The sequence below is a fragment of the Cervus elaphus genome, chromosome 19 (genome assembly GCF_910594005.1).
Source record: "Cervus elaphus chromosome 19, mCerEla1.1, whole genome shotgun sequence".
In the NCBI taxonomy this organism is placed as follows: domain Eukaryota; kingdom Metazoa; phylum Chordata; class Mammalia; order Artiodactyla; family Cervidae; genus Cervus; species Cervus elaphus.
This window is the reverse complement of record NC_057833.1, coordinates 60241391-60253503: the sequence shown is the minus strand read 5'-3', so window position 1 is coordinate 60253503 and position 12113 is coordinate 60241391. Positions and strand designations below refer to the sequence as shown.

Here is a 12113-nt window from a genome sequence, read left to right as displayed (position 1 = left end):
GGCACAAAACGCAGGCCCAACTGAGTCTGGGCTTTTGTGGAGTACCCCAAAACTGGAACGCACGCAACTCAGGGCCCACTCCCTGTAGAGCAGCCTGGAGCCTGAGCAGTGTAGACAGGGAAAGCACACATGCCGTGAGCAGGGGCAAACCCAGTGTGGCCAGACACTGCAAGTGCTCCCCACACAGGTCAGTGATATTTGCCTGCAGTGCCCCTCCCTCCCAACAGTACGACTGAACAAGCGAACCTAAACAAGAGACCACCTCTGCCTGCTTGTGTCAGGGCAGAAATTAGACACTGAAGAGACCAGCAAACAGAAGCCAAATAAACAAAGGGAACCGCTTAGGAAGTGACAGGTGCAACAGATTAAAATACCTGTAGTTAACACCGACTACACTGGAAGGGGCCTGTAGATATCGAGAAGCATAAGCTGGAACACGGAGCTATCTGAAACTGAACTGAACCCACACTGCCCGCAACAGCTCCAGAGAAATTCCTAGATATATTTTTAATTTTTTTTCTTTTTCTTAATTTTTTCTCATTTACTTTCTTTTAAAATTCCCTATTACTCCTCTATTACTCCTTAATTTTCATTTTCTTTTATTTTCTTTTAAAGTCCTCTATTACTCCTCTATTACTCCTTAATTTTCATTCTCATATATTTTTACTATTTTTTTAATTAAAAAATTTTTATTTTATTTTATTTTACTTTAAAGCCCTCTATTACTCCTCTATTACTCCATAATTTTAATTTGCAAAAAAAAAAGACCCTACTTTTAAAGCAAACTTTATATACATTTCTTAAATTTTTTGTGTTTTTGTTTTTAATATTGTATTTTTAAGAGTCTAACCTCTACTCTAGATTTTTAAACTTTGTTTTTCAGTATTTGATATCAATTTTGGACTTTTAAGAATCCAATATTAAGTACCCATTTTTACTCAGGAGTGTGATGATTACTCTCTCCCCCTTTTGACTCTCCTTTTTCTCCCCCAGATGACCTCTATTTCCTCCCTCCCCCTTCTCTTCTCAGTCCAATTCTGTGAATCTCTGTGGGTGTTCTGGGCTACGGAGAACACTTAGGGAACAGAGTACTGCGTAGATGTGCCTCTCTCCTCTTGAGTCCCCCTTTTTCTCCTCCTGCTCATCTCTATCTCCCTCCTCCCTCTCCTCTTCTTCATGTAACTCTGTGAACCTCTCTGGGTGTCCCTCACAGGGGAGAATCTTTTCACCATTAACCTAGAAGTTTTATTATCAGTGCTGTATAGTTGGAGAAGTCTTGAGGCTACTGGAAGAATAAGACTGAAATCCAGAAGCAGGAGACTTAAGCCCAAAACCTGAGAACACCAGAAAACTCCTGACTACAGGGAACATTAATCAATAAGAGATTATTCAAAAGCCTCCATACCTACACTGAAACCAACCACCACCCAAGAGCCAATAAGTTACAGAGCAAGACATACCATGCAAATTCTCCAGCAACACAGGAACATAGCCCTGAGCGTCAACATACAGGCTGCCCAAAGTCACACCAAACACATAGACCCATTTCAAAACCCACTACTGGACACTTCATTGCACTCCAGAGAGAAGAAATCCAGTTCCACCCACAAGAACACCGACACAAGCTTCCCTAACCAAGAAGCCTTGACAAGCCAATCGTCCAACCCCACCCACTGGGAGAAACCTCCACAATAAAAAGGAACCACAGACCTCCAGAATACAGAAAGCCCACTCCAGACACAGCAATCTAAACAAGATGAAAAGGCAGAGAAATACCCAGCAGGTAAAGGAACATGAAAAATGCCCACCAAGCCAAACAAAAGAGGAGGAGATAGGGAATCTATCTGAAAAAGAATTTAGAATAATGATAATAAAAATGATCCAAAATCTTGAAAACAAAATGGAGTTACAGATAAATAGCCTGAAGACAAGGATTGAGATGATGCAAGAAATGTTTAACAAGGACCTGGAAGAAATAAAAAAGAGTCAATTAAAAATGAATAATGCAATAAATGAGATCAAAAACACTCTGGAGGGAACCAACAGTAGAATAATGGAGGCAGAAGACAGGATAAGTGAGGTAGAAGATAAAATGGTGGAAATAAATGAAGCAGAGAGGAAAAAAGAAAAAAGAATCAAAAGAAATGAGGAGAACCTCAGGGACCTCTGGGACAATGTGAAACGCCCCAACATTCGAATCATAGGAGTCCCAGAAGAAGAAGACAAAAAGAAAGACCATGAGAAAATACTCGAGGAGATAATAGCTGAAAACTTCCCTAAAATGGGGAAGGAAATAGCCACACAGGTCCAAGAAACCCAGAGAGTCCCAAACAGGATAAACCCAAGGCGAAACACCCCAAGACACATATTAATCAAATTAACAAAGATCAAACACAAAGAACAAATATTAAAAGCAGCAAGGGAGAAACAACAAATAACACACAAAGGGGTTCCCATAAGGATAACAGCTGATCCATCAATAGAAAGTCTTCAGGCCAGAAGGGAATGGCAGGACATACTTAAAGTAATGAAAGAGAATAACCTACAACCCAGATTACTGTACCCAGCAAGGATCTCATTCAGATATGAAGAATTCAAAAGCTTTACAGACAAGCAAAAGCTGAGAGAATTCAGCACCACCAAACCAGCTCTTCAACAAATGCTAAAGGATCTTCTCTAGACAGGAAACACAGAAAAGTTGTATAAACACGAACCCAAAACAACAAAGTAAATGGTAACGGGACCATACCTATCAATAATTACCTTAAATGTAAGTGGGTTGAATGCCCCAACCAAAAGACAAAGACTGGCTGAATGGATACAAAAACAAGACTCCTATATATGCTGTCTACAAGAGACCCACCTCAAAACAAGGGACACATACAGAATGAAAATGAAGGGCTGGAAAAAAATATTTCACACAAACGGAGACCGGAAGAAAGCAGGAGTGGCAATACTCATATCAGATAAAATAGACTTTAAAATAAAGGCTGTGAAAAGAGTCAAAGAAAGACACTACATAAAGATCAAAGGATCAATCCAAGAAGAAGATATAACAGTTATAAATATATATGCACCCAACATAGGAGCACCACAATATGTAATGCAAATGCTAACTAGTATGAAAGGGGAAATCAACAATAACACAATAATAGTGGGAGACTTTAATACCCCACTCACACCTATGGATAGATCAACTAAACAGAAAATTAACAAGGAAACACAAACTTTAAATGACACAATGGACCAGCTAGACTTAATTGATATCTATAGGACATTTCACCCCAAAACAATCAATTTCACCTTTTTCTCAAGTGCACATGGAACCTTCTCCAGAATAGATCACATCCTGGGCCATAAATCTAGCCTTGGTAAATTCAAAAAAGCTGAAATCATTCCAGTCATCTTTTCTGACCACAATGCACTAAGATTAGATCTCAATTACAGGAAAAAAACCATTAAAAATTCAAACATATGGAGGCTAAATAACACGCTTCTGAATAACCAACAAATCATAGAAGAAATCAAAAAAGAAATCAAAATATGCATAGAAATGAATGAAAATGAAAACACAACAACCCAAAACCTATGGGACACTGTAAAAGCAGTGCTAAGGGGAAGGTTCATAGCAATACAGGCTTACCTCAAAAAACAAGAAAAAAGCCAAATAAATAACCTAACTCTACACCTAAAGCAACTAGAGAAGGAAGAAATTAAGAACCCCAGGGTTAGCAGAAGGAAAGAAATCTTAAAAATTAGGGCAGAAATAAATGCAAAAGAAACAAAAGAGACCATAGCAAAAATCAAGAAAGCTAAAAGCTGGTTTTTTTAAAAAATAAACAAAATTGACAAACCATTAGCAACACTTATTAAGAAACAAAGGGAGAAGAACCAAATCAACAAAATTAGAAACAAAAATGGAGAGATCACAACAGACAACACTGAAATACAAAGGATCATAAGAGACTACTACCAGCAGCTCTATGCCAATAAAATGGACAACTTGGAAGAAATGGACAGGTTCTTAGAAAAGTATAACTTTCCAAAACTGAACCAGGAAGAAATAGAAGATCTTAACAGACCCATCACAAGCATGGAAATCGAAACTATAATCAGAAATCTTCCAGCAAACAAAAGCCCAGGATCAGATGGCTTCACAGCTGAATTTTACCAAAAATTTACAGAAGAGCTAACATCTATCTTACTCAAACTCTTCCAGAAAATTGCAGAAGAAGGTAAACTTCCAAACTCACTCATTATCAGAGAAATGCAAATCAAAACCTCAATGAGGTACCATTACACGCCAGTCAGAATGGCTGCTATCCAAAAGTCTATAAGCAATAAATGCTGGAGAGGGTGTGGAGAAAAGGGAACCCTCTTACACTGTTGGTGGGAATGCAAACTAGTACAGCCACTATGGAGAACAGTGTGGAGATTCCTTAAAAAACTGGAAATAGAACTGCCATATGACCCAGCAATCCCGCTCCTGGGCATACACACCGAGGAAACCAGATCTGAGAGACAAGTGTACCCCAATGTTCATCGCAGCACTGTTTATAATAGCCAGGACATGGAAGCAACCTAGATGCCCATCAGCACACGAATGGATAAGAAAGCTGTGGTACATATATACAATGGAATATTACTCAGCCATTAAAAAGAATACATTTGAATCAGTTCTAATGAGATGGATAAAACTGGAGCCCATTATACAGAGTTAAGTAAGCCAGAAAGATAAATACCAATACAGTATACTAACACATATATATGGAATTTAGAAAGATGGTAACAATAACCCTATATGCAAGACAGAAAAAGAGACACAGATGTATAGAACAGACTTTTGGACTCTGTAGGGAGAAGGCGAGGGTGGGATGATCTGAGAGAATAGCATTGAAACATGTATATTATCAAGTGTGAAACAAATCACCAGTTCAGGTTGGATGCATGAGACAAGTGCTCAGGGCTGTTGCATTGGGATGACCCAGAGGGATGGGATGGGGAGGGAGGTGGGCGGGGGGTTCAGGATGGGGGACACATGTAAATCCATGGCTGATGCATGTCAATGTATGGCTAAAACCACTACAATATTGTAAAGGAATTAGCCTCCAACTAATAAAAATAATTGGGGAAAAAAAAAACACATCAAGCCAACAGATGTGTATTCATGGCCAACTCTGAAGGTTCTGTCTTGGCATCATCCTTCCTGAACACTGCCTTGACTCTCAGCTCAAAAACTGTCTAGTGGATAAAGGGTCTTTGACATTCAGATTCTAGTGTTCTTCTCTAATTCTAGTTGTAAACCTCCCAAAGCCTTTTATTCATTCTTTCTTTTGGACTTTTGCTCAGACCAGTGATTCTTCAACTCTAGCATGCAGCAGAGTCCCCTGAAAGGCTTGTTCTAGATTCTAGGCCCACTCCCAAGAGCTTCTGATTCTGTATGTCTGACTGGGGAACCAGAATCTGCATTCCTAACAAGCTCCCCAGGGGACGCACATGCCATTCTTCATGGAAACACTTTGAAAACCCCTGGTTTAGAACATTTCCTGGGAGCTTAAAAAGTAAAAACCAAGAGAAAACAGTATTTTTACAGAAACTATTAAAATATTATAGCATACAGTTTAGAATATGCCATACCTGTGTTTGGTTCCTAGAAGGCAAGGCTTAAATAGAAACTTTATTATTAAATAAGTATTACCCACAACATACTATGTGTTAAGTATTACTATGTTAGCCTCAAAAAACCTATCAGAGCAAGTTGAAAGCCATAAAAAGTAACAAGTGTGTTAATAAGTAACGTGGTTTAGACTTTAGGTCAAAGGAAATACCTGATATTGAAAATGGATGTTTGACACCAAATTCAGGGAGCATGTTGACATCGTTATTTACCCTTAAATAACCTTACCTCTCTAGGGTCAAGGCAAATCCCTTAATCAGTACTTTCTGTTTGAATTCATAGCACCCAATAGGCATACAGTGAAGCTAGTCCCTCATCGTAATGTAAACAGCATCAACTCAGTGTCCTCAGAGACCCAGGTGGGCCAAAACCCATTCAAGATCAAGGTTCGTTTAAAAGCCAGCACTTAGTATTCTTATGAATAGCTCCCTTTACAGAACATCCCAAATTCTGACAAAGGGTCTAAAGAAAAGGAACATACCTGCTGGTTCTGTAGAGTATTCAGTCTCGAATCAAGCTGCTTCTTTTCAATACACAAATCATTCATCTGATGAAGTTTTTTGGTGTGCTCTTTTGTCTTCATCATCAATTCCCATCGAACTTGAGCAATCTTTTCCTACCAGGGCAGGAAGGTGTAAAATGGATTCAGTGAATGAGAGAGGAAACAAAAACAAATGTCCAGATTTGATCAAAACCCTCAAGCAAACGGAGTGATATGCACATGAAAATGAAAGTGTTAGTAACTCAGTGGTGTCCATGTCTTTGCAACACAATGAACCGTAGCCCACCAGGCTCCTCCGTCCATGGAAATCTCCAGACAAGAATACTGGAGTGGGCTGTCATTCCCTTATCCAGGGGATCTGTCTTACCCAGGGATCAAACCTGGGTCTATGGCATTGCAGGCAGATTCTTTACTGTCTGGGCCACCAGGGAAGCCCAGAAGTTTTTCTTGACAAACTAGACTTTGCCCTTGTAGAATTTAAAGACCATGCTTATTGTACTCACTGCCTGTCACGTACAGTGACTGCTGCTGCTTAGTTGCTCAGTCATGTCCAACTTGTTGTGACCCCATGAACTATAGCCTACCAGGCTCCTCTGTCCATGGGATTTCTCCAGGCAAGAATACCGGAGTGGGTAGCCATTCCCTTCTCCAGGGAAATTTTCCCAACTCAGGAATCGAACCCAGGTCCTCTCATATTGCAGGCAGATTCTTTACCATCTGAGCCACTAGGGAAGCCCTATGCACATGGGGAAATATAGTAAGCCAATAATAGAAGCAGGTGCATCAGGTGTGATTACAGAAAAAAAGAATAAGTAGGATGAAAGTGGGCAAAAATAAGATGGAGATACATATCACTCCACTTCTGAAGAAGGATATTAGTATGCTGAATGAGTGCTGGTGTTCATTAATTAAAAGGGAGAATGATTGTTTAACCAGAAACTTTCCTGTATCACTTGTCCCCCAGTGTTGGCCCAGAGTCCTCAAGGTGACCAGCTTCAATGGCCATACATCTGCCATTGGCTTTCCTTTGTTACCCTATTACTCCAACAAATTATTTTAGATTGCACATATTATCTCCAGCACTACCCTGATTGGAACCAGTCCCACTGACACCAGCACTGGAGTAATTTGTTTCTCCACAGTACAGTGACAAATCTTAGATAAGAAAAGATAAGATACCACTGGGAACCTCTCCTCCTTCCCTATCTGCTGTTAAGTCAGAAAACTAGAGAAGCCATGTGATTGGTGAGCTTATAAAATCTTTCTAAAAAGTCCCTCTCTTTGAATCAGGATGTAACTGGAATACTGCCTCATCTCATGGCTCCAGGAACAGTGTAGGCATTTAACATTTAAGACCCTACCAGCTAAATAGTATATACCCTGTTATAAAATCTATTACTTAGAGATGCTTTTCTAATTTCCAGAATGGAAACAACATGCAAAAGCTATATAGAATTATATAAGTAGGATCCTCGGAGCATTACCAGGTGCTACTAGTGGTAAAGAACCTACCTGCCAATGCAGGAGACATAAGAGACAGAGTTTGATCCCTGGGCTGGGAAGATCCCCTGTAGGACGGCTTGGCAACCCACTCCAGTATTCTTGCCTGGAGAATCCCATGGACAGAGAAGCCTGGTGGACTACAGTCCATGGGGTCACAAACAGATGGACACAACTGAAGTGACTTAACAGGCACAGAGTATAGCAGTTCATGTCTATAACACTTAGAGCATTTATACATTAATGCGGACCTCAGAGTGGAATCTCTCATCCTTCATGCCATGCTGCCCTCATATTTACATGAATCCTGGACCCCAGACTCCAGTGCTGGTGCTTCATCCCAAGATAGACCAGTACCTCCAATTAAGTGAATGATAAGGAAGCCGAGACAGACTTAAGACCATGGGGGAACTCAGTGGGGCTCACAGGAGCCTGTGAGATGCTGTAGCTGCACAGATGTAGAGATGCTCTGCAGGGACCCCATGACTGCTCACCAGGAGTTCTCACCTCTGCCCAGAGGGTCACCTGCCCTCTCATCCTTACCTCCCACATTTTCATTTCCTTTACGTTCGATAGCTCCTTTCGAAGCTTTTTGATCTTTAGTTCTTCAAGCGTTGTATTCACAGAAAGTGTCTGAAGGGCTTCTAGATTGATCACGCGGCCAAACTTGCTAATCATTAGTTGACTGACTGTTTCTTCCATTTCTAAAAGAAGACAACCACTGTCAGGCTGTTCAGAAGCTCCCACTGTTATTAAATGAACAATACCATTCTAAGAAACAGCTTTTGCAAGATGATGGTAAAAGGCTTTACGTTACCAATTGGGTTTTCCTCTGTGACACTGCACCTACTGCTTTCCTCACTTAGAATGCACATTGCTGTACTGGCGTTTCATCAACTTCAAATTCCCATGTGAAACAGACTCACCTTTCCCAGGTGACTTACACACTCTGGTCTGCTCCTGTTCAGACTGTTCATGGGCCCCAACGGGTTATAAAGCCTTTGGGTTTTCATTTTTTACTACTGATCTCTGTAACATCTTGTGCTAAGACTAAAATAGGTACTGAATAGAAGTTTCCTTCTCCAAGTAAAAACACTCAAATCCTGGCAGTGGTTCACAGGGTCCTACCTGCCCTGCCCCTGTTAGCTCTCACACCTCTCTCATTTACTCCAGACACCTTCTCACTTCTCAAACATTCCAGGCTCACTTGGGTATTCTCATAAGGAATCCTCTGGAATTACCCTGCCTCGAATTCTCTTCCCAATATAGCCACGTGGCTGGTCCCACACAGCCCATTTTCTGAAAACAAGATGTGAGACTGGTGGTAGACTCATTTCCAGTACACTCATTTCTGAAGGTGTAACCAAGTGTGACTTGTTCTCTAACCACTAGGGAGAACCATGTCTTAGCAAGTATATCACATTTACAGAGAACTCCTCCTTGGCCTCCTACAGGTATCAGCACTGTTTCCCACTCCTTTTAATTTTTTTTTCTTAGTTCTTTTCATCTAACATGCAACATTTTACTTTTTATTGTCTTTCCTCAACATGGGAACACTGGAAAACCTGGAGAAAATTCCATTTGTGGGATTTTAAGAAAGTATAACCTTGCAACAAAATTTTCTATGACCAGAATCCCCTAAGTGAAGTCTGAAGGCCCTAACATAACAAGTTGATGCAACTCAGTTACTGGGCAGGAATGTGTATTCAGGTATAATCGTTACCATGACTGAATGATAAAGGCATAATTGGCATGACCGCCATTTTGCACAATCCAGGAAGGGTTATTCATTTCTATTCTATGTGAGTGGCACCCCCATGTACTTGCATCATGTGGTGGCCATGATAATTAGTGATGCAAATGAAATAATGATTAAATTATTTGCTCTAGTGTATCGAGCCTGTGGCTGCCTGCTTGGCCCCCTCAGTAAGAACCTTGACTGCCCCCAGCTAGCCCATATATCAGGGTGCCCTCTCCCAAGGCAGCCTCATGGACTAGGACATGGACTCTGGTCTTTGCCCTTCCCCCAGCTAGTATTCCCTGGGGACATAAAGCCTTCTGGAACACCCCCCATTCCCCACTCCCCCTTCCCATAGCTGCAAGCTGTGCTCTTCTTGAAAAGGAGAGAACTTACCTTCCCACCTCATGTTCTAAACTCTCCTCTTCTCCCCCATTGGGTCTGGGATGGAGGAAGGCACCAGTGAGTGACTAGTGACTATGGTGTTTCTCATCACTGTTAAGTCTTTGTTCTCTGAGTTATAGGAAATGAACCCACTCCTAGTTTCACCTTCAGAATTAGAAGATCAGTCTTTAACCAGACCCACAACTTGCTTTCAGAAAACAAACCAGGGATGGGAGAAGAACTGAAAACCATTGAATAAAACTTCTACTACACAGAACTTTTTTTGTTAATTTCAACTAACATTCCAAAAATATGAATACTTCATTTCATCTTCACACATTTTCCCAAACTGAGAGGTTACCCAAATGAAAACAAGTTTCTTTCTTCATTTTCATACTAGTTTGTTCCCTTGGTTTGACAAATAGTATTTCCAAATATAAACAACATTCACAGGCTACAGAAGTCAAAGGAATATGAAGTACGAGAGAAACATTGGGGCCTCAAGGTTTACACCTGAGAAAACTCTGTGTCTCAAATAAGTGTTATTCAAACATAGAGTCCTAACACGTATTTTAAAATTTTATAATCCAGCCACCCATGAGAGCAGAACCACCACCTCACTGAAGACTGACTTCTACAAATTCAAGCAACTGGGACTGACTGACAACCATATTTTTCCTTTTTTACTTTCCAAATTTTCCTTTAAAAAATATTTAATTGTGGCAAAATTCACATAATAAAATGTACCATTTTAATCTTTTAAAAGTGTACACTTCTGGGGCTTCCCTTGCTGTCCAGTAGTTACATGATTCCATGCTCCCAATGCATGGTTTGAACCCTGGTCGGGGAACTAAGATTCCACATGCCACATGATGTGGCAAAAAAAAAAAGTGTACAGTTCTGGGGCATGCTATTCTACCACTCCTAATGTTATTGTTATTAAAGTTGGAATACTTTATCACTTACATCTATGTTCCATGTCTTTTCTCCATACATCTTACACTATTTACCTCAATTCCAGGTGAACCAAGAACATAAAAGTAAGGAACACTACTAACAGAAGAAACAATAGAAAAATATGATCTCAAAATAGGAAAGGATTTAAGACATACATATATACACAATGTGCAAACTATAAACAGATTGATAAATTAATTATATTAAGATTTTTTATCCCAAAAAGATACACCAAATAAAAAGGCAAGATACATACTAGAAAAGATTCAAAATACATGTAGTAAAGACAGAATATAGAAAAAAAGAATAAAAAAAAAAGAATAAACTCCCTACAATTAATAAGAAAAATAAAAAACAGAAGTAAAAAACTGGGCAAGGTGTATAGCAGGCAAGTTTCATATGAGAATACAAATAAATGGCAAAAAAGTGTATGTGAAGACATTCAACCTCAAGGAACTAGGGAAACAAAAAGCACAGTGAAATACAATTTTAACATATACCAGGTTGACAGAAACATGAAAGTCTAACATTACTAAGTGTTGATGAGACTATGGAACCTAGGCAATTCTCACCCTCTCGGGTGGTGAGGGAAACAGTAGGAACAGAAAACAGTGCAACCATTTTGGAGGACAACTTGACAATACCCAGGCGAGCAGAAAATGCACACACACACCCATCTCACCCACAGTCCCCAATCCTGGGGACTCACCTCCCACACATGCACAGGGAGACATGTACAAGAAGGTTGACTGAAACAGTGTCTGTAATCATGAAAAATTACAATACCCTAAATGTCCATCAACAGGAGGCCAAAGAAAAACTCTTATAGTCCAATGGTATACTGTAGTAGCAGTTAAAATGGTTAATTATCTGTAGCATTACAGATTACTCTAAAAAAATGGGTTAATAAAGTGAGTTGCAAATTATAGCAAAAACATGCAAAGACACTTCATATAGTGTGTGTGAATACATCTATATGTGTATGTACCTGCCTCATGGTTGATCCTGGGGAAGGAGAGAGCAGAATGATACTAGAAAGAGAAAGGCCATCAATTATATCTTCAGTGCTTTATTTCTTAAGCTTAGTAGTGGGTATTTTTTATATTTTTCTACATTTTATTAAACATAAAAACTTTAAAAATTGTGAGAAATTGTTTCCATGACAAAAGATTTATAATTTTTAAAATAGAGTAACTTTTTGATAGCATCAGGAGAGAGAGTAAGTAGAAAGAGGGGAAGGTGTTATTTCTGCTCAGCGGTTTGGATCTGTGATGACCTACTGTTTTCAGAGCTGGAGATGACCACTTGACAGACCCCTCTGTAATCAATAAATATTACTAGGTAAGCCATGGGCT

At 39.8% G+C, this 12113-nt stretch overlaps 1 protein-coding gene across 1 annotated transcript in view; it reads right to left on the bottom strand.

Moving 5' to 3' along the window:
* CFAP44 (cilia and flagella associated protein 44) overlaps positions 1–12113 on the bottom strand; it is a 142156-nt gene that overhangs the window by 5653 nt on the left and 124390 nt on the right. Inside the window, exons 33-34 of the mRNA XM_043874030.1 lie at positions 8223–8383; positions 6159–6293 (exon numbers count right to left, since the gene is read on the bottom strand). Coding sequence (XP_043729965.1) covers positions 6159–6293; positions 8223–8383 — 296 coding nt within the window. The remainder of the gene's footprint in view (positions 1–6158; positions 6294–8222; positions 8384–12113) is intronic.